Genomic DNA, 21,586 nt, shown 5'->3' with positions numbered 1-21,586 from the left:
ACTGCCCTACTCTGCTGGGAGGCTAAGGGAAAGTTCTAGCTCTTTAAGTATTTTTGGGAAGCTGGAACTCATTCTGTTCAAACTCTTCCCACAGTGTGTCCTAATCTTAAGTCTTCTAGAAATTTCCCCCCAGTTTTTACTTTTAATGCTTTTAATTTAAATTTTCTCCCAGTTTTTACTTTCATGACACCTAGTGGAGAGCATGTCATTTTTCTGAGATGGTGCATCTATAAATTACAAATTAGAAAAAATGTAATTGGAAGTTAAAGCAGTCCCCCCCCTTATCTGAGATTTTGCTTTCTGCGGTTTCAATTACGCCCAGTCATCTGTGGTCTGGAAGCGGACGATCCTTTTGCCATACTCTCAGGCCAGTAGTAGCCTAATGCTGTCACAATGCCTTCGTCGTTCACCGTCACGTGGGCATTCTATCATCTGACATCATCACAGGAAGAAAGGTGAGTACAGTACAGTAAGATTTTGAGAGACCACGTTCACATAACTTACAGTATGTTGTGATTATTCTGTTATTGTTAATCTCTTACTGTCCCTCGTTTGCCAACTATATTATAGGTATGCATGTGAGAAAAAACAGTACAGAGAGGATTCGGTACTATGTGCCGTTTCAGACATCCACTGGGGACCCTGGAGCATGTGGATAAAGGGGGACAACTGTTACACATTCTTTCATCTCTGTGGCAATCCTTTCATGATGATGCGTTTGGGTCCCAAACCTTTTCGTGAACTGGATTTGTGGTGAGAGAACCTGTTACAGATAGCGAGAAATGTATTTACTTTTTAAAAGGAAAGCTCTTCTTTCCTGTGTGCATACTTATCTAGGCAGTACAAACATTTACCCCCAGGGCCGTCTGCAAACATCCACAGGCATTGTCATTCACTGTCCAACACTCACGGACCGCCACCCTGAACTCCTGTTGAACTTGGATTCCTGTCGTCCGGGTTGGGCAATGGTAGGCTTTACTTACACGTGTCTCTACTGTACATGTATTGCCAAGTTCGAATGAATTAAATGAACACTGTAAATAGCAAATCCATAATTAGGTCCAGCATGTCATTAAGAGGTAGAGACTTTAATTACACACATTTCAATAAGACCCCGTCATTGCTATATAATGGAACTTACCTCTTTTCTTCTACCCTTTCCCCCACAATACAGCCAAGTTCAAAGTCTGTCATTGCTAGGGGATTTTAATTAGGATACTGCTGCATCTTAATTAGAGATGAGGTTACCCATTAGTCTTGAAATTAATTGGATTCTCTCTTCAGGTTTGTCTTAATTTGTGTTTGCTTTATTTTTTAGTAGGAAAATAAGCTGGAGGTGAGAATACATATAACCTAGGAAAATAATGATTGCTCATTTTCCATAAGCATTTGCTTGGAAAATTTCAGCCGTTACCATCCTAAAGAAGGGGTGCAGTCTTAGTGGTGGCTGTGGAAGGGACCTGCCGCTGCTTGTGCACATGATTATATGGAAGACTTTTGTTTAGAATTGGCAGTCGAGGTACATGTCTCCGTCATCGGTTAGGAACCATAGATCGGTACATTCGCTTGTGAATGCGTGTGGTGTAGTGGAAAGAGCATTTGTCCTGGTGGAGACCCTGCTTCTGTCTCCTTTATCTTGTACCTGTCATATGACCTCTTAGGGTCTAGTTTTCTCATCAATTAAATGAGGAAGTTAGATCTTTAGGCTCCCTTCCAGTTTCTAAGACTTACTTCATAGATGACTAATAAGAAAATCCTTTTTAGTTAGGGAAAATAATAATCATTTCATGAATATAGAAAACCTTTATAAATTCAGGTGATTTGGATGAAGGCTAGTGTGAATTGGTTTACAGTCTGAATTCTAGAGTACTAAACTATACTGACCACAACTATTCAAGTTAAGCTTTAACTTAAATTAGGCTAGCAGTATTAATATGTAGAGAAATCTTTAGGAAACCTGCAGCGGTGGGTAATTCTGACTCAGAAGACAAATTATTATTTTGGGTAATAAACGTTTTCTAAAGTAGTTTAAGTATTATGGTAATATTTAACCTTTTAAAAAACATGTCTAAATATTAAACCCCTGAATACTAAAAATTGAACAGGAATTATACTACCTGTGAAGATCAAATTGTATGAGACGAGGGAGTAATTTGAAGTTTTAGGGTTTTTTCCCCTTCCCCTAAATATAAATAAGTCTGTTAATCTTTAAAAATAAGAGGCTATTTTTGACAGGTGTAGCTGACCATTGGAACTGGATCCGTCACCAGGTTATTCTCTTGTTTTGGCAGAATGTGGTTTTGTGCCTTTGAACAAGCACATATGTCCCGGTTAACAGAGTGCTTTTCAGTGAAAACAAACATGCATTTCTCAGTGCACAGCTGGTTTCCAGTTCCTGCTCCAGATTATGTGAGCAATGGATCCGTAGTGACACCTAGTGGGCAATGAGGATACGAGCACTTGAATTTCCTAGCCAACTTCTAAGGCCTTTGAGCACCATGGATTGGCCTTGATGTTCCACTTCTATTATGGTTTTCATTGATTGGGATGTGTTTGTGGGGAAATTAAAAGGATTCCCATTGTTGTTGGGATTGTGTGTTCACATTACGGTGGAATATGAAAATGCCTGTTGTCCTCGCTACCTATATCAGAATTAGTAAGGTTAGAGCAAATCTTCAAGATACCTAATCCAGTACCCCCATTCTTTCTTTTCTTTCTTTCTCTTCTTTCTTTCTTTCTTTCTTTCTTTCTTTCTTTCTTTCTTTCTTTCTTTTCTTTTTTCTTTTCTTTTCTTTTCTTTTCTTTTCTTTTCTTTTCTTTCTAGATTTTATTTATTTATTTGACAGAGAGAGACAGCCAGTGAGAGAAGGAACACAAGCAGGGGGGTGGGAGAGAAAGAAGCAGGCTCCCAGAGGAGGAGGGAGCCCGATGCAGGGCTCGATTCCAGGACCCTGGGATCATGCCCCGAGCCGAAGGCAGACGCTTAACGACTGAGCCACCCAGGCGCCCGCAGTACCCCCATTCTTAACACACTGAAGCCAAGAGAAAAGTGCCTGATGGGAAGTCAGGCAAGGAAGCGACACAACCTAAGTCACCTGATTCCGGCGCCTCCTGCCGTACCCTACACAGCATTTCATTTTGGGCTTGCTTTTTAGTTTCAGACCCTGGGTCAGATGAAGGATTAAAGATGCGGTGTTCTCAGCAGAAGCAGTACCAATAGGTAAAGGCAGGTTTTCTTTCATTATTGCGGGGCTGGGGCTCCAAACAGGGCTGTTGACAAAGGCAGCCCAGTGCTTGAGGACATCCCTGACTAAAGCATACAAACGGGCCAGAACCGTGATCCGTGTGGACGGGCTGCTTGCACTGGGGGGCGGTGGGGGGGGGGGCTGCGGAGGAAAGATGAGACTGCCCGTCAGCACCCTGTGAGATGCTGTGGCTTTTCTCTGGCAAGATAGAAAGCCCCTCCGTGTTCAAGTTACCCTTATTTTCTAGTGGCTAGCAGGAGAACTGGTATGAAAATAACCATTCGTAATCACTTCCGGGTTTGTGGCACATAGTCTGTTTAATCCAGATCGGATACATCAGCTGCAGCAGTGGCACGTGACTCAGTACTGTGAATGATAATACACTGTAACATGTGCACTACAGTTTCAAAGGAAGACGACAGGAAACTCAAGAGTTTTGTTTTTTCCATAGAAAGTTTTCACATGTTTATCTTCCTGCAGTTTTGTACAGTATTTCTTCTTTGCCATTGAGATGTTGGTAAGCAAAGCCCATTTATTATACGAAAATAGAAAAGAACACACTGGATGTTTTTCACGATAACATTAACGGAGGGGCGTGACCTCTAAGGAAAACATTACATTGGAATGTCTGATTATCAAAAATATACCATCCCTCCCACCTCCCAGGTTTGTAAAATAGTCTATTGGTCCAAGGAGCCCCCCAGGACTTGGGTCAGTGCCCTACACTGGTTTGGAGTGACATCAACCAGCGTAGTGAAGTAACCTGCTAAGATAAATGTCATTCCCACACTTGATGAGAAAAACATAGAACATTCTGAATAGAAAACAAGACTCAAAAGGAACCCCTTTAAAGCTGTTTCTTTTTCTGATAGCCACTCTCGCTTCATGATGCTGTTTGGGCTCCAAGGGTCATGGGTCATCAAAATGCTTTTCCTTCAACCAGTCACTTTAAAGCTCTGCAAATGATGAGATTTCATAAGGAAATCAGAAAGGGAAAATGCAAGTCGTCCAGGTTCCCGTTTGTCATGGTTACCATGCCAACGAGTTTAGAAGGGACACTAATAACAGCATTGGGATCTTTCTGCCTTGTAGTTACCCGATGATCGAAGGGAGGGAGCCCGGAGCACTGGACGTCATTAATAACCTCAGAATCTAGGTGTGGGTCCAGTTGAACCATTACCTCTGCGAAGTTAAGACGAGGAAAGAAATCTAGGTACACATCTCCTGCCGTACACTTTTCCTGCCTCTGTTCTGACCTGATCCTGAACTGCAGAACTCGTAATTTGAAAACCAGCTCAAGTCCTCAGCACGTCCACAGGGGGACCCTCGTTAATCACGCATCAGCATTAACTGGCCACGTTAATTTCTGTTCAAATTCTTTGTTTCTCTTAGTTTCACTTTTCTACTTGCTGACCTTAAACTCCTGTGTGATGGTAGACTAATGTGCTCAGCTGTCACTGAGAATACCCAGTCCTTCCAGCGGGATTCTGCGCAGTTAGTCCTAAACTTGACCCGTTAAGAGACTAGGCGTGGTTCACGGTGGTTCTGATGGAATGCTTCCTCCCCCCAGTCACCACCCTAGAAATCCAAGTATGAAAAATAGAAGCAAACCCCAGAGTCATGCAACATGATGTGAAAGAAAAATCTCAGCACAAGACGTCTAAGCCGTGGGTTGCAATCCGTTCTGCCACTAACTTGCCATATGAACTTGGATAAGTCACTCAGCTTCTTTCCGGCTGTTTTCCCTCTCTGTGGATCAAGGACTTAGTCACTTGACCTACTACCCTCAGAGGTTGTAGAAAGGGTGAAAAGGACTCTAGAAGGTATGCTTTGAAATATTTAAGCCCTCTCCTCATGGGGAAGAGGTAGCATTCAGCTGAATGAAAGCTGTTCACTTGTTCACCCTTTTTTTTTTTTTTTGACAGAATTGATAGTCCATAGCTGGTTCTACCCAGAGAATGGTGGTTTCAAAAGGATGGTTTGTATTAGTACAGTCAAATGGTCTCCAAGGGCTGTTTCCAAGTCGTGTTGCCATTTGCATAAGACTATGTCCCTAGTTACAGCATGAATTCTTTGATGGGTCTTCTCCGAAGAAGCATTGTTCCTCTGAGTGGCAGCAAGTGTAGTGGAAAAAGCATTAGACCAACAGCCAAGGGGCTTGTGTTCTGGTCCCAGCTAGGACATTAATGACTGTACGACCTGGAGCAAGTCCCTTCATTTCTCTGGGCCTCAGCCTTCTATACTGTAAAATCAATTAGACAGTCTTTAATCCCTTCCACTTCTGGTATATTCTTAATTCGACCTTTTCTAAGTTTCCATTCATTTGAACGTAGCCTATGATAATAATATTTTTTTAATGCTCTCTAATGCTGAGTGGCATCAAATGGGGTAAGTGGTTTTGGGAATCTTCTATTATGCTGAAGTGGTTCAGGAACTACGAAAGCTCGAGAGTCACTTCCCGCGAAAGCCATTGCCTCCAGAAAACCCTGATACCCTGGCTCTTTAGTCACTGGCCAACGAGTTAGGCTCATTAAGCCGACTCAGCACGCTTAGGCCTTCTGGTTGACTTACGACAGTCTGCTAGCAGCGTCGTCTTGTTGTATTCTGTTGTGTAGATGTGCCATTTTCCTGGGTTGACGTCTCTTGGACCAGAGGTAAGCTGGGTCTCTTATCCCTGGCTAAGTCTACACTGGGGGATGGAGATGAAGGGGATAGTCTAAAGTCTTTTAGGAACTGGCACAATGTGGGATTTAGAAATGAAATTGAAAGAACACAAAACAGTTCACTAGGGTCAAAAACTGAGAAACTATTGGAGACATGATTTTTAAAAATTTGTTCATTAATTTTTGTGGGAAGCACCAAAAGCCTCCCTTGGTACACTCTCGAACAGATCCTGGGCTGGAGATTGTCATTGTTCTAATCCTCTGATGACCTGTTCCTAGACACGGGCAATTTGTATGTGTACGTAATCAATGTTCCTATTTCCCTCTTTATCCCTTACCCCACTCAGTTTTTATGATGTAAACTTAGATACTACAATACTCCTAACTTTGTTCCATTACCATTCTTTCAAAGGAAAAATTCTGTTTCTAGTCCTTTGCCTGAGATCTACATGGAGTCCAGCCCAGTCCTTTGCCTTCCCTAACAGGATATGTGTATGAAGTGAATGGACTGAAGGACTTGTCCTCAGGTGTGTCTGGGTTGGTCGTGGTGGTGTGTGTGTGGGGGAGGTGTGTGCACATATATTCCTCCGTAGTTGTACAGCTTTTCTGTCTGCTTAGACTTCAAGCTCAGAAGGCCCAAACTACCCCATTCTCATGGGGTGGTTTCCCCCTCATCAGGGGGAAATCCTGGAGGCCAGCCCCAGAGAAAGGACTCAGTTAGTGGTCGGCGAGGATAGCATGAGATAAAGGTAGAAGGCTCCCTCTGCTCTGCCCTTCTGGCCACTTTCTGCTCAGAGGCCACCTCAGAACCCGTTGACCTTCCCCTTCCACGGGGTCAGCGGAGCTGGGGTCCTAGGGAAGCCCACAGAAGGTGTTTCGTAGGTTCCCGACTAGTGAAACTTGTCTAGGTAGTTGTGGTGGGCAGAGAGGTCCTTGGCCCACAGTGACACTGCCAATCACTAACCCGGAGAATGGATAAGGGTCTTCTGGATCTCAGAGCCCAGACTAGAGAGCCTGCAGCTGGGGAGAGTGGGAGGGGTTTGTCACTAACCGTGAGGCCCACCTGCCCTCCTCTAAGCAGTGAAAAATGGTAGGAGGAGTCCAGAAATGCTTTCCCAGTCCCACCAGGGTGCAAGCCACTTGAACAGGTTCTCCAGAAGTAACATCACCTCACTTGCACGGAAGTGATTAGGCTTCGCCCCCACTTCAGTCACCTTCGGGGACATCAGGCCTGAAGACCCTTCAGACCTCAAACACTTTTCAGGCCAGGCAAGAATCATCTAGAACCGCTTACTTGCTTTCACACTTCTGAGCATCCTTCCTGAAGCACACAGGCTTAATCTTCTGCAGCCTCGGGCTGGGAGCTGCCTCCATCATAAGGTAAGTCAGAGCCTGCCCTTTCTGCTGGCAAGTGCTTCTGGGGCCTCGTGGCAGGATTCTGGGCGGGCTTTATGGTGGGTCCTGAAAGAAGGGTACATAGCGAGGCGCTCCAGGGGCCGACTACAGCTGGGAGCCCTGGGCTCTTCTGTTCTCTCCTCACTGGCACATGCCAGACTCGACGGTGTCTCCTAGGTATTGGCTGTTTCCTGTGTCAAGATCCCAGTGGGGAAAATCTGGCCATTCCCTTTTTTCCCCCAGAAATGGAAACGGCAAAGACCACTGGTTCCAGCCGCAAGGGAAGCACTTTGTTCTATCAAGTGGACTTCCCTCAACCCTAAACTCTCCCGTTTGGGCTTCTTTTCTCTTCCACAGCTGCGTTCACACAGCTGGAACTTCCCAGGCATGAGTCTGCAGGGGCTCGGTAGCGGAGAAGGCTTTACTAACGTCTCAGGATCACTGGGGTCCACGTAGAGACAGATGGCTGGACACAGAGAAAAACAGCCAGGGGGTGAGCAGAGAGGTACAGAGACAAAGGACAGATGGAGGGTAAGTGTTGCTGTGTGGTTGGTTGGTAGCTCTGTGCAGGTCAGCTGGGCAATGGGGGCCCAGGCTCAGTTGACCTCACCCACCTGGGGGAATGGAGAGAGAACTCAGCAATAACTGACTTCTGAGCCTAAAAGCTTCTGCTATAAAAGGAGGAAAAAAAAAAAAAACAAAAACAAACACCCTCACAAAATGCATTGTTTTGGTTCAAAGGTATTGGGTCCATGGAGAAAAATATTTCACAAAAATCCGTTGGTGTTTTGTTTTCCACCTTTTCCCATGAATAAATATTATCCATTAAGAGCCTTGAAAAAGGTGCTTAAATACACAGTGTTATATTTTCTTCCTGTTTTGCATGTGACAGCTCGGCCTCTGTGCTGCTCTCGGTCTTGTATTTTCCTCACTCGGGTCTCCAGAAACGACTGTTATTGGGTCTGAGGCTCCCCCCTCCAGGCCCTGTCCTGGCACACAGCCTCTACGCCACCCCCCCTGCCATCCCGTCCCCCACCCCCTCCCTTCCTCCGGCCCCAGCGAGATGCAGTAAGTAGCACAGGGCCACGTCCGGTCCGCGCCAGCAGCGGTGAACCTCAGGGGCCCCTTTGCCGCCTCCTTTTCCTTCCAGGCACAAGTTTCAGTGCTAGGGGTGCAAGGGGGCAGGCAGAACGAGTGGGGAAGCGGGGGAGGGAGTGGTCCCAGCGGCCACCCACCCACATGCCAGCCCCCTTTGCTCCCATTCCCCGCACTGGCCCTCTGTCCAGCGGTTTTACAAGGCGGAGACCTTGACGACATTGCTGGCTATGGAAGGAATGTTCGTGTTGGGGCCGGGGGTGGCAGGGGGTGGCCGACTTTCCCCCTCTGGGGTGAGCGCTGGGGGGGTAGGGATGCTGATGATGGCTGTGGTGATCTGGGATGTTTTGCAGTTTGGTCTCAGTCCGTCGTCTGCTTTCAAATTAAGGCTGGAGCGACTGGGATAAAAAAAGAGTGAGTTGGTGACTGTGCTTCCTGCTAATGTCCCCGAGTGTCCTTGACCCCCACACGTCTAGCTCACGGTAACGAGGAGGAAGAAGCTCCGGCGTTCCTCTGTCTCTGCTCTTGGTAATCAGTCTGTCACTATCCAGTCTAATTATTATTTCTAACAATGATCACGTATACTGGGCTCTGGAATTCAGAGTATTCGTTTTTCTCCCTCCCACAGACCGTTTACCTATCCTTTGTGGCATTTGGCTATTGTTTTCCCTGAGTTCCTTGCAACTCACTGGAGGCAGTGGGAAGTGGCCAAAAAGGGAGGGAAAACGTCAGCCTGTGGTTCAAAGTCAGCCTGGGATAAGCCGCGTCTAACACAACCGTGAACATTGTTTCCCTGGGAGAACGATCCATTCTTTGCACTGGGGTAGGTGTTTCGCTTTGCTTGTTTTTTTTTTTTTTTTTGGTTTCCCAGTTATCGTTTCTGGTCTCTAACCTCACATTGGGCCTAAGCCTGCTATAGCGCCCTCCCCAGCAAACGAAGGGCCTTTGGGTTAACTTGCAAGGGTAAGGCAGGTGGAGGGGCTCCTGTATTACATCAAGGGATGGAGGGCTGGAGGCTCTGCGAAGGCCGAGGCCGTTCCCTTCTGGGACGGGGCGAGACCGGAGCCTCGGGGACTGAGGGGGATGGAGCGCCCACCTGGTGGTGAGGGAGGGCTGCTCGCTGCCCTGGATGTGGATCGTGCTGAGTTCCTGCATGCTGCGCAGGCGCGTGGCCGGCAGGCTGGAGTTGGGCAAGTGCGTGCTCTTCTTACTACGCCGGGAGCAGCAGGTGGTGGTGAGGCCCGGGTGACTGGACAGTGAGGGGCTTCTTGTGGACGGGTAGTTCTGCATCGAGCTTTCCATGCAGTTCTGCTCAAACATCTGCTCATCGACGAACTCGTGGTTCTGTGGGAAGCAGAAGGAGAAGAAGTAGGAAAGGGGATGGGAAGGAGGGGGATGAGCCCCCAGGCGCCGGGGGGCTGCCTGCCTCTGTCTGGGCCTTGAGAGGAGGGCTCCCAGGTGCCTGGAGCACGGTTAAGCGTTCGGGAGGGGCGATGTCCCACAGGCATCAAAGGCAGAAAGAAGAAGGTTCCTATTGGCAGCCCTGGCCTTGAGGTGGAAGGGTGGGGACTGCGGCTGTGAGATCACGATGGGCTTTGAGCTGACGGGATCCAGAGGGCCTGGAGGGATCTAGTGGCTTCCTCAGAGCTAGAAGCCGACTTGACTGACTCTGCAGGGTTTGCCCAGGATCTCTCGGGGGTGGCAGGTAGGGAGTCGCTGACCCTGGGGAGTGGGAACGCTAAGCAGTCTTGACTACTGGGTTGGATTTAATGGGTAAGATCCTTATGAATCCTGAGTACATGTGAGATGGAAGCTTTTGAAGGCACTGGATTATTCATGGAATTGGGAGAGCTTTGCTCTTGAAGGCCTATGGGGTCAGACTGTCCGGGTTATGATTTCTTTTCATTATTGTGTCCCCCCCCCCACCTGATTATGGGATGTGCGGATCCTTAATGTATCTGGAGGCACGGGATTCCCTAAGTCAAATGTGAGCGTGGGAAGGAATGCTAACAGCCTTTTGCTGCTGAACCCAGGATAACGGGGGGGGGGGGGGAGCTGTTTGGTCAAGGTGACTCAAAATCTATGGCGTTAACGGTCTGGCTGAGGCCGCCAGTCTGGAGAGAAGTTGCATGGGAGGAGAGTACAGAGAGAGACCAGCCCTGGCAGCCAGGACCAGGAGTCCCCGCGGAGCTGGGGAAGGGGCCCAGGGACACTCACAGGGGACCGACTTGGCTGCCACGTTCTGCCACCCTCTCCAAGCCCTTGGAGGTCAAAGGAGGTCAAAGGAGGGAAGCAGACAAGCAGTCGGGTAGCACAGCAAGAACCCCCAACAGCCTGAGCTGCTGCTGGGGGTGGCAGTAGAGGTAGGAAAAGCCCCAGAAGAATCGACAGCACATGCAGAGAACCAGACCAGGGGGTAAAAAGAGGAGAATCCACAGACTCAGAAGAATCAGAGAGAAAAAGAGCAATTGAATTTAAAAAACTGATACCTTGATGGTAGAAGTTCGTACAGATAACAGGGGATCATCCACAAGATAAGACAACCCCTGCGGGACAACGTGCCAGCAGAAGATAAAAACACCATTGATTGTACATTCCAGCATTCCCAAGCTCAGTTCTGACATCCAGTCCCCCCAGCCCAGCATTCCACCCGGGAGTCCAACATTCCAGCCCTTGCTCCCGGCATTCTCTCTCCCTTGGCTCCAACACGACCCTGCTCAAACCCCGCGTCCATTCCTCCCATCCCCACATCCTGCTGCTTCTAGCCCAACATTCCTCCCCTGAAGTCCAGCATTCCATCTCTTTCACCCCAGCCCTTCCCGCCCGCGACCCCACAATCCGACATTCGCTCCCGCAGATTCAGCATTCCACCCCTTCAGTGCCAGCATTCCGTCCCTCCATCCCCAAAGTCTCCGTTCTTCAATGCCAACATTCCAGCCCCTCAAACCCAAACATTTTTACCCATATCCTTTCAGTTGACACATTCCACCCAGCACATGCAACTTGGAAAGGGCAGTTGGGTCCAGGCCTATCCCGTTGGCAAGCTCTGAGTCTTTGAGAGAAGTTCTAGATACACATATGTAGTTCTTGATGGTAAGACATAGCTGATAAATCCTGGAAACTAGGGTTCTCGGAGTACTTTCCCGCTTTGGAAGCCCTCTTTGGGTTCAACCGCCATTCACAGTATCTGCACTGGGCTCATGGTAAGAGTCATCTGACATCTAGTCCCCCTGCATCTAGAGGCCGGGATATGGGACATTCAAAAGTAGAAAGCTCCTTCCCTACTGTGCTGAGCCCTGACCGTGGGCTCTCTGGGGAGGGCGGGCCTAGAAGGCACAGGGAAAGGTTGCACTTTGTCTCTTGGGCTTGTCCATCCTGACGTCTCCACTTCCCTGCTGTTCCTCGAACTTTTTGCCAAGGGTCCAGGGTTGGCCCCACTGCCCTTCCTTTCAGTCTGTTTGTGGGGCACAGGCAACATGCCACATTCCAGCTACAGTGTCCTAAACCACGGCTCTATTTTAACAGTCTTGCAGAATCTGAACTCCCTGGGCCCTACAGGGTGACTAAGAGGGAGACAATACAATCCCTGGCTAGAGAAATAGAGGCACCGCCTCCTTCATTCACTCTAAGGAGCGATGGAGGGAGCAAAAGGGCCCCACACATTGCATCAGCCTAGCCCCTGGGACAGGACAAAAACTGATGCCCTCCTCCACTGCCCTGTAGCAATCTAGGATAAATTCAGCTTGAGTTTTGAAGAGTGATGCCCATCCGGACTGAGAAACCGAGAGGCAGAGCCCTTAGCTCTCAGTCACCACGAAAACGGGCTCTCGGGACCATGTAGGGGTGGGCAGAAAGGCTGGGGGTGATGGCCTTCTATCTGCTGCAGGATGCAGCAGGCCTCCTACCCTGGAGACTGAGCCCCCCCCCCCCCTTGGGGTCTTCCTCCCAAGGGTTGACAGAGACCTCATCATTGCTTTTTGGATATGAAGGGGACAGACTCTGACTCGTGCAGCCTGGGCCCAGGACGAGGGCGTGGGCGCAGAGTTCCTGCTCCCTGAGCAGCGGCCCTTGGAAAGGTGGAGGGGGGCGGGGATGGGAAGGAGCGCAGCGGGCTGGGACTCACAGTGGTTTTCTCCAGGCAGTGCAGCAGATGGTGGTGCTGGCTCTCAATGAGGGAGGTGCTCTTGCCCATGTTCTCCTCCTCCGGCGTGCCCTAGCCGGAAAAGAAGAGAGGCTGAGGCTCACGCTGTGGGCTCCTCCCGTCTTCTCCGTGTCCTTCATTTCTCCACAGGAGGCGGGAGGGCACCAGAAAAATCGGGACGAACCAAATTTCAGGCTCCCCAGAGAACAGGCTAGCTTTGGGGCTGGGAGCCCTGGCTCTCCGCCTGGGTCAGGGGTCGTGCTGATAATCCTATGGGAGAGGTCCGTGGAGGGGTGCACCCTGGAGAAGGTCTGGAAGCCTGTCCTTCTTAGGGTTCACATTGGGGCTTTGGGGGTAGTGGTGCCCCTGGAAAGAGAAAAGAAGCCCGTCCCCCTCCCCTCCGCCCAGTCCAGGCCCTGCGGGCGCCTACCATCAGCTCCAGTGCCTCCGTGAGGAGTCCGTTGCGCTTGCTGTGCAGGTAAGCATTGGAGCTGCCTGTCTTGGCCACGCGGATCCTGGCAAGGCGGGCCTTCTGCGATCGGCAAAGAAAAAAGAGTGAGCGAGCCTGAAAGACCAGACCGCGAGCCTGGCAAAGCCAACGACAGCAAGCCGTCCCAGCGCGGCCGTGTTCCCAGGTGACGCCTGACGAAGGACACGGCTCTCTGTGTGCGGACCCTGGCACTGGCTCTGAGACTCTGCACACCCGCTCGGTGCAGCCTGGTCCTGGGCAGAGTTCCTGGGGGTCTCCACTCACCTCTCCAGCCGTGGTGCAATCCGGCAGCAGAAATACCACGCATCAAAGCCCGCCCTCCTCCCAAAAGCTTCATGACCTTTACCGACTCGGTATCGCACTGGACTATTTCTCATCTCTGGACTGCCAGCTCCAAGAAGGGGCATGTGTTGGAGCTCTCCCAACGCTCCCCTAGGGCCCGGTGCCGCCCCGTGTATCCAGCAGGCACCCAAACATCAGTTAATTAGGAGAAAAGCAAGGAGTGTGCATCTGTGCCCTTTAACACGTCTTTACTTCCTCCCTGTTTTGCCCTTCGCACTCATTACTCAGGGAGTATATGGTTTCTGCTTTTACCTTGCTACTGCCTCCCCGAATGTAAATTCCGTGACAGCAGGAGTTTTCGTTTTGTTCATGGGTGTATCCCCATTGCCTAGTAATTTTTAGATCAATACGTGTCTTTAAAATCTCATGTCTGTTTTGGGGAGTGGATGCGTGCATGGAGGGGCCAACACGCGTCTGTGTTTGCCACACGTGTCTGTGGGAACGAGAGCAGGTGCACGCGTGTGCGATGCACAGCCCACTGTGTGCATGAGACAGGGGAGGATGGAACACATTTTTACACACCACTCTGGCTTTAACTAGGACGACTGGAAACTTCCCCGGCCCCAGCCTGGGAAGCCCGGAGCAGATTCCCCTGCAGGAGGGTGGCACGGTGTCTCATGGCAAGCGCACCTGTCTCGCTTGCCGAAGCAGGGGGGAGGCTGGACCCACCGCACGCACATTGGCTGCTCCTCTCCTTCCTAATAGCCATAATCAGTGTCACTGTGATGGCAGCACAACCGCGGACTGAGGCCCAAGAGGAAAGAGGCTTTAGGAAAGAGGGAGAAGGGACGGGGAAAGGGCTTCCTGCTGGTTTACAAAAATGCAGCCAGAGTCTGGGCTCCTGGAGACGTAGAGCCAGTGCTAGGTCCTCGTGGGAAGCAGAAGAGTCCACAGGGACTCACGGATCCGTCCTGGGGCAGAGGAGTCCCTTCTCTCCCTCTGTGAAAGTCCGCGGTGACTTGGCCATGGACTCTGAGCGGGGCAGGAGGCCTTGGGAAATTGTGGCAATTCCCATTTCTTGCCTACCTCTCCCCAGCACGGGCAAGTGCCCCTTCCCAGGGTCCTGCTGGGCTGCTTCATGTGCTAAAAAGGGGCCAGGGAGTCAGATTTAGGCTGTCAACGGAAGCGCAAAGAACACAGTAGATCTCTTGTTTCCTGTGCCCTGCGTGGCCCCACAGGGACAGCTCGACTCCCTTTCCTGGCTTCAGAATACGGGGAAGAGGCCAGGGCTTGGGCCCAGCTCTGTCTGTGAATCAGAGGAAGAGGGCTTCTCTAGATGGTGAGAGCGGAAAGGGGAATCCAGCAGGGAAAGGATGGCCAGGAAGCCCTGTCAGCCCTCTTCTCTCTGAGCCAAGAACTTCCATCCCAGGCCCAGGACGGCGCCAGGCCTCCCCTCCGCGACGTGTCTACATTCAAGCACGGAGCTCATCATCTGAGGATGTGGCTGTTATTGCCTTGGGTGAGGACCCGGTGTGGAGAGCTGCATATGGAAATCCAATTGTGTCAAGCTCGTTACAGCCCTTATATAATTTGATTGCACCACTTACAGCCAGACCTTTCTCGTATCTGGGGTCTGTCTTCATTACTTTCTAGAGATGAAAGATTCTCCTGTTCTCCTTTGTGGCACTTCTTTTAATCTTATCTTACCCTGGGCTCTATTAAAGCAACAGATTGTCATATCATATGCCCAACACTGTTTAATCATTTCCCACACAGGATAAAGAGGTTTGCAATGTATTTACAGAACCATACCCAGCACATGAAATTTGGGGAGGATTTCTCGTTTGACTTTGAGCTCCTGAGAGCCGGAGTCTGGCTTACGCTTTTTTTTATCTTCGGCGTCTGACACGGGGCTGTGCACGGAGCAGGTGCAAGCCAGGCTGCTGAGGACCCAGGAAGGAGGACGGTCCTTCCCGGTTGGACAGAAGTCCATTAATAAGGCCCTGGTCACAGGCTCATCCCTGTGGGGACTCGTTAGCTTCTCCCTCCCCCACTGGCCATGAGCGCAATGTGAGAGGTTCAAAGAGAATGTGGTCATCATCTAGGCGATTCTGAAGACAACAAAATGGAGGATATGAGGGGAAGTAACTTCTCCAGGGTAAGGCAGCGGGCTGGCGGGGGGAAGGGGGGCTTCCACTCAGGCCTCCCTACCTTCAGGCCAAATGCTGCCTCCGCAACAGCCCTCTCCCTGAATTTCAAGGCCTGCCAGGCAACTTTCTAAACCGGAAGAACAAGGCCCAGGAAGTTGCAGCTTCAGGAAGGATGGAGATTCCAGGGTTGACGGGGAGGTCTGGAAGGAGGATGCTTCCACTCTGGGTACAGTTCCAGGTGCGGTCTGGGCCACGAGTATTGACATCTCTTACCCCGGGAGAGGCAGAAGAAGGAGAAAGAAGGAGACGTGGAAAAGCCACAGGAGAGCACGGCCCATTGTACCCTCGGGCATTCACCCCAGAGAAATGAAAAGTTACGTTCTCGCAAAAACCTGTTCATGAATGTTCTCAGCAGCTTTACTTCTAATAACCAAAAATGTGGTTCTTCTAGTCCATGGCACATGATACATCCACGTCATGCGATACTGCCCAGCGGGAAAAAAGAATGGACTATTGATACAGACAACTTGGATACATCTCCAGGAATTATGTGAAATGGAAAAAAACAAACCGCCCCCCCGCCAAAAAACCTCCAAAGGTTACCTACTGCACGAATCCATTTATGTAGCATTTTTGAAATGAAAACATTGAATAAATGGAGGACAGGTAAATGGTTGCCGGGAGTTAGGGAAGGGATAGAGGTAGGGTGGGAGGAATCCTTCCGGTGCTGGAACGGTTCAGCACCTTGACCGAGGCATTGGAGGCATGAACCCACATGGTATCACACTTCACACTCGCACACTCCCTCACACGAGGACACGTCAGACTGGGGAAGTCTGAATGGGATTCGCGGATCGTATCAACATCCGAACCCTGGTGGTGATAATCTTATAACTTCCATGTGAATCTTAGCTCAATAAAAATCACTAAAACCCCCCCAAACCCACTCCAGATGTTCCCTTCTCTCTGTCCGCTGCTAGACCTCCTTAGTTGATCTTCAAATCTTCAATTCACTTGGCTTCGAGAACCTAGCTCAATAAAAATCACTAAAACCCCCCCAAACCCACTCCAGATGTTCCCTTCTCTCTGTCCGCTGCTAGACCTCCTTAGTTGATCTTCAAATCTTCAATTCACTTGGCTTCGAGAACCTAGTCTCTGAAGCAAATAGTCATGGAGTTCGTTTTTGGTAACAACCCCAAGCAAGCCAGTCGTGACGGGAAAGGATGACAACTTTTTAAGCCTTCCCTTTACAGCGGATGCCGGTGGGCTGGAGCATAACTTTGCGGCTGTCTAGCTCCCGAGTGTGTGGTCTGGACTGAGAGCTATTAGCTTCCCTGACCCCCTCCCTGTCCCATCTCTCCAACCCGCCCCCCCCAAGTCTCCTGTACCTGCCTTCCCTGTTTCCCGGTTACAGACCCAGCGCTGGAAGCAGGCAGTGGTCTCATATTCTTTTTCTTTTTCTTTTTTTTTTTTTTTGCCTCTCACAAGAAGCCCAAGGTGAAAGAGACAGAGCCAGCAACCTTGAGGAGAGACAGTATCCAGGGGAGGTGAAAACACGGTAAATATTTACTTGGATTTCAAAGGGAGAGGGAAGAGGGTGGGGGGGGGGAGGCAGAAGGGAGGGAGTGTCAGCTTTAGCAGCTAGAAGGAGGGACACGCCAAGTCTGATCCCTTCTGCACTGTAATCACACAGGATGAGCTCTGTAAAGTCCCAGTGGAAATGACCACTGTTCCGTTCTTTGCAGGGGTGAAACAGCAGGGGATGCGATGCCCTGAGAGGTGGGTAGGTCAGGGTGCGGGCACAGAGGGAAGGGCAGCTGCAGGAACAGTTTCAAGCCCAGCAGTAGGCTGGTGTGTGAGCTGGGGATTCCTTTGACCCTCACCCGCTGAACCAAACATCTACGTCAGCCTTGCTCCTGGGGAGTGGCCCTCTAGGACCCCTGGCCCTTTCTTGAGGCCAGCATAATGAATTTAGATGTTGTCCACATTTGCCAGCTGACTCGAACAGGGAATGAGATAAGACTTCTATTTCTGGGTGGCTAGTAGAGGGTGGGGTGGGGAGGCCTGGACCGTGGACGAAGAGGTAGGAAATGGGTGCGGGAGGTGGGGGGGGAGGGAGAGGACAGCACAGAGCCAGAAGATCGATCTAAGGCGGCTGGCAACCTTACAGAGCCAGGTCAAGACAAGTCAAAAGGTATCTCAGCACAGGCTGAGGGGGCGACCACAAGGGCACACAAAAGGGGCTATGTCGGAAGTGGGAACCGACTGGATTCATTATATAATTGCATAACCTATATTATTAAGTATTATTCTATGTAAATCACCATACGCTTCAGAGCTAAGTTTCATGAACATTGTGACTTTGTTTCAGACAGCATAGACAGATATGTGCTGAAATTCTGGATTCCTCTGATAAGTCAAGGAAGCCCTGTCCCTTGGTGTTAGCCCTGGGACTGGGAGGCCAGCAGCAGGGATCGTGGGGGGAGGAAGCCACGAGCTGCACACAGGGCCTGACACAGCGCGGGTGCAGGAAATGTTTCTGGAATAAATGAACGAAAGAAAGAATACAATAAGCCCTCATAAGTGACCCTCTCAACAAGGTCTCCCCTGCCCACTGTACCCAGAAAGGCTCTGACCGTACCCCCTGGACGTTGAGCGGCTGCCGAAGGGTACTTATTTCAGCCCAGATCAGAAGAGAAATGGCAAACGGCCCCCGCGGTCCTCCCTTTTCCTGGAAGGAAGCTGGCAAAAGTCAGGACCCAAGAACCCTCACTAGCCAGATGCCCTGAGAACGCACCACAGCCCTCAGACAGGCTTCCTCGTTCCGCGGGCGAATGCGGGCATGCGCCGCCCGGCCTTCTTAAGCAGTGATTACTGGACATCGCCGCGAACTTTCCTCAGGACCAATGGCTATTCTCCTGGTCACCAACCGCAGTTCGGTGCCTGAACCCCAGACACCCCGAGGTGACCGAAGCCCGTCGTGACGTTTGTTCTGGAACTCAGCGGCCTCAGAACGTTCTCCTCTCAGAGCTTTCGCTTTTCTCCTCAGCAAATTTCTGTTCAGTCTGCGTGTTGTGTGTCAGCTAGCAGAGGGGATCGGAGAGCAATTACGTGCCCCAGTCAGCTCCTGGCAGGGACAGGGAGGGGGCCGGGGCCCTGAGTGTTGGCGGCTGAGGTCTTGAAGGGGAAGCCAGGGCTCAAGGAAATTGCACAGAACATCCGGGAGGGAGACAGTCAGTTTCTGGATGATTGAGGGCTTGTTGCACTTTGCAGCTGACTGGGGCTTGGAGCTGGAATGCAGGACACTGGTCGGTAAGAAGGGACATGAAGCTGCCTTACCTTCCAAAGCCAGAGGCCGTCTGGGCAGGGATCCGCCCCGGAAGTCCAGGCCTGGCGACCTGACTGTGACCGCAGCCCAAGGCCCAAAGCAGAGGGCTGGGCCCCTGACTGAGCCCCCCAGGCTGAGGCTTACCTTTTGTGCCCTGCGTTTATCAGCTCTCTGATTCTGGTGGTAAATCCGGCTGAAGTTGGAAACGATCACAGGGACCGGCAGGGCGATGACCAGGACGCCACTCAGGGAGCAGATGGAGCCAAAAATCTTCCCTGCAATTGTCTTGGGCACCATATCTCCATATCTGAGAGAGAGAGAGAGAGAGAGAGAGAGAGAGAGAGAGAGAGAGAGAGAGAAACAAGTATGAGGAAGAGAGGTCACTGAGGAAACAAGCCAGGCTTCCCTACCCATCACTCACCTATCCATCCATCCATCCATCCGTCCGTCCATCCGTCCATCCATCCATCCATCCGTCCATCTATCCGTCCATCCATCCATCCATCCGTCCATCTATCCGTCCATCCGTCCATCCGTCCATCCATGCATCCATCCATCCATCCATGCATCTATCCATCCATCCATCCATCCGTCCGTCCATCCGTCCGTCCATCCATGCATCCATCCGTCCGTCCATCCATGCATCCATCCGTCCATCCATCCATCTATCCATCCATCCATCCGCCTGTCCATCCATCCATCCCTTCATTCAACAGTTGTTTGAAGTGCCTACTACGTGCCTACTCTGACCTGGGAGTGAACAGAAAAGATTCCTGTGTTCCCAGAGGCGATCACCTACAAGGGGAAGACCATAAACAAGGGAACACACCGACGTGTCATTATTTCCATGAAGAGAAGAGAGACAGGTGCTGTGCCAGGCGGGGGCAGCGTGGCCAGGAACAGCCTCTCTGAGGAGCTGACATTTCAGCTGAGATCTAAAGCTCAAGGGTCCGGCCATGCGACACACGTGGGCAAGAGCGTGCCAGGCGGAAGGAACAGAAAGGCAGAGGCCCTGAGGGAGGAGGGAGTGGGGGGGGCTCTGGGAAGGACTGCAGGCCCACCAGTGGGGGGGCGGGGGCGGAGGGTAGCTACAAAAGGAGGCGGAGGCCACCCCACGGAGTGTGGATTTTGTGCCAAATGCAACCAGCAGCCACGGATGAGTACTGGGAAGGAAAGCGGCACAATCTCATTTATGTTGATAAAAATAACAAACAATAAACCCACCCTCTGTTCACGTGGAGACTTCCAATGCCCAAAGGCCTTCTGCACGCTTACCTCCCACAAGCTCCACGGACCCTGGGAACTTTGTGTCCTCAGCCCCACTGTGCAGATGCGGGAAGTGAAGCTCCCAGGCAGGGGGACTGCCCACGCTGGGGGAGAGGCTGGGATTAAAACCCATTCCTCTTGCTTTCATCTCTTTTCTACCAACCACACCATCTCAGAGGGCAGCCGTGAGCTCCAAAACTCAGCCCCCTAAGCCACGCAGCCACTTTGGGACAGCGCCGTTGCTCTCGGAGCTCTGAGAAACTCTCCGAAGTACTTCACACCCTGGCAGCCGCCCCCTGGGGACCAGCTGGGCCTGGCTTGGGCTCAGCCCTGGGCAGGCAGGCCAGAGCCTCTCTCCTCCAATCAATAAGGTACTCTCCACAGTAGTTAAGCGTTTAGCCTCTTCTTTATTGAGATAAATTAGAGGCTTTATTAGGCAAAGAGCTGTGATGACTCCTTTGGCCAAAGCCAGAAACACCATCTCCCCCCTTCCCCTGGCCCTTTGAGTGTTTGGAGCAGAAGCAGCTGGAGGAGGACCAGGATTTGCTGCCACCGAATAGCGAGGCCCAGAGTCCCTTGACCTGAGGGGACCCAGGTGTCCTGAGGACGCAAAGGAGAAGGGGAAGGGGACAGGGCAGATCTTTTCAGGAGTGTGATGTCCTCCCCTCCTAAGCACCTAAGGGCTCTGTGGATGATACGTCAGCCGCTGACACATATTTGGAGAGTGAATGAGTGACCTCATTTAAGCCTCTCGACACCCCGTGAATTAGGCTCCTCTTTTGCGGACGCTCTTCCTTCTCCCTCGGTGTCTTGGCCCTTTGTCTGGGCTTCAAGCTGTCCCTGTCACACCACGGACACGAAAGCCTGAGGCCACTCTTTCTGGGAACACTGACCCGAGGCTCACCTCGGCCGTGCTGCTCAGGAGGGCCCTCCAGCGGTGTGGTTGAGAACCTGGCTTCCGGACTCAGGCGACCTGGGTTCAAGCCCTGGCCAGCTCACCCTCAAATCACTGCATGACCTTGAGGGAATGTGGCTTTGGGCCTCGGCCTCCTTGTCTGTCAAGGGCAGCGAGAACGAGCAACCTGGACCACGATCCCCTTGTCACACGTGCAGTCGCATAAACATACACACCATGGCTTTGGTCCAGGCGTCCCGGAAACCGTGGTCTCCGTGGCTGGGAATCCACTCTAAAAACACAGCGGATCGTCCTGCGTTCAGCTAATCCCGATGACGAAGGAAGGGGGCTGCCCCCAGAGGCAAATGATGTTAGCTGGGATTTTCGGGTATGTGACTGAAAGGTGGACATCAAGCTCACGGCCACGGGTGGAACTGAAGCGTGGCAGGTGTATGGAAGCACAGTGTCAAAAAGGCTACATTTTGGGGTGATGGAGGCTGGTGAGAAATGCTAAGGACACAGAAAGGTGGAAGAAAGAGGGAGGAGTAGAGCCGTGCCCGCTGCTGGCACAGATGGTCTGCTGGTGACAGACGATAGAGCGAAAGCAGGGCAACTCCACTCCCGTGCGCTCTCTGC

General features: G+C 51.1%; 1 protein-coding gene across 1 annotated transcript in view; it reads right to left on the bottom strand.

Moving 5' to 3' along the window:
- Window positions 1-8,356: 8,356 nt before the first annotated feature.
- Window positions 8,357-21,586, bottom strand: part of KCND3 (potassium voltage-gated channel subfamily D member 3) — a 211,609-nt gene continuing 198,379 nt past the window's right edge. Inside the window, exons 3-8 of the mRNA XM_048220471.2 lie at window positions 18,934-19,096; window positions 12,970-13,071; window positions 12,522-12,611; window positions 10,888-10,944; window positions 9,495-9,742; window positions 8,357-8,796 (exon numbers count right to left, since the gene is read on the bottom strand). Coding sequence (XP_048076428.2) covers window positions 8,595-8,796; window positions 9,495-9,742; window positions 10,888-10,944; window positions 12,522-12,611; window positions 12,970-13,071; window positions 18,934-19,096 — 862 coding nt within the window. The 3' untranslated portion in view covers window positions 8,357-8,594. The remainder of the gene's footprint in view (window positions 8,797-9,494; window positions 9,743-10,887; window positions 10,945-12,521; window positions 12,612-12,969; window positions 13,072-18,933; window positions 19,097-21,586) is intronic.

Source organism: Ursus arctos, unplaced genomic scaffold (genome assembly GCF_023065955.2).
Source record: "Ursus arctos isolate Adak ecotype North America unplaced genomic scaffold, UrsArc2.0 scaffold_12, whole genome shotgun sequence".
Taxonomy (NCBI): Eukaryota; Metazoa; Chordata; class Mammalia; order Carnivora; family Ursidae; genus Ursus; species Ursus arctos.
This window is presented reverse-complemented; position numbering and strand designations above follow the sequence as displayed.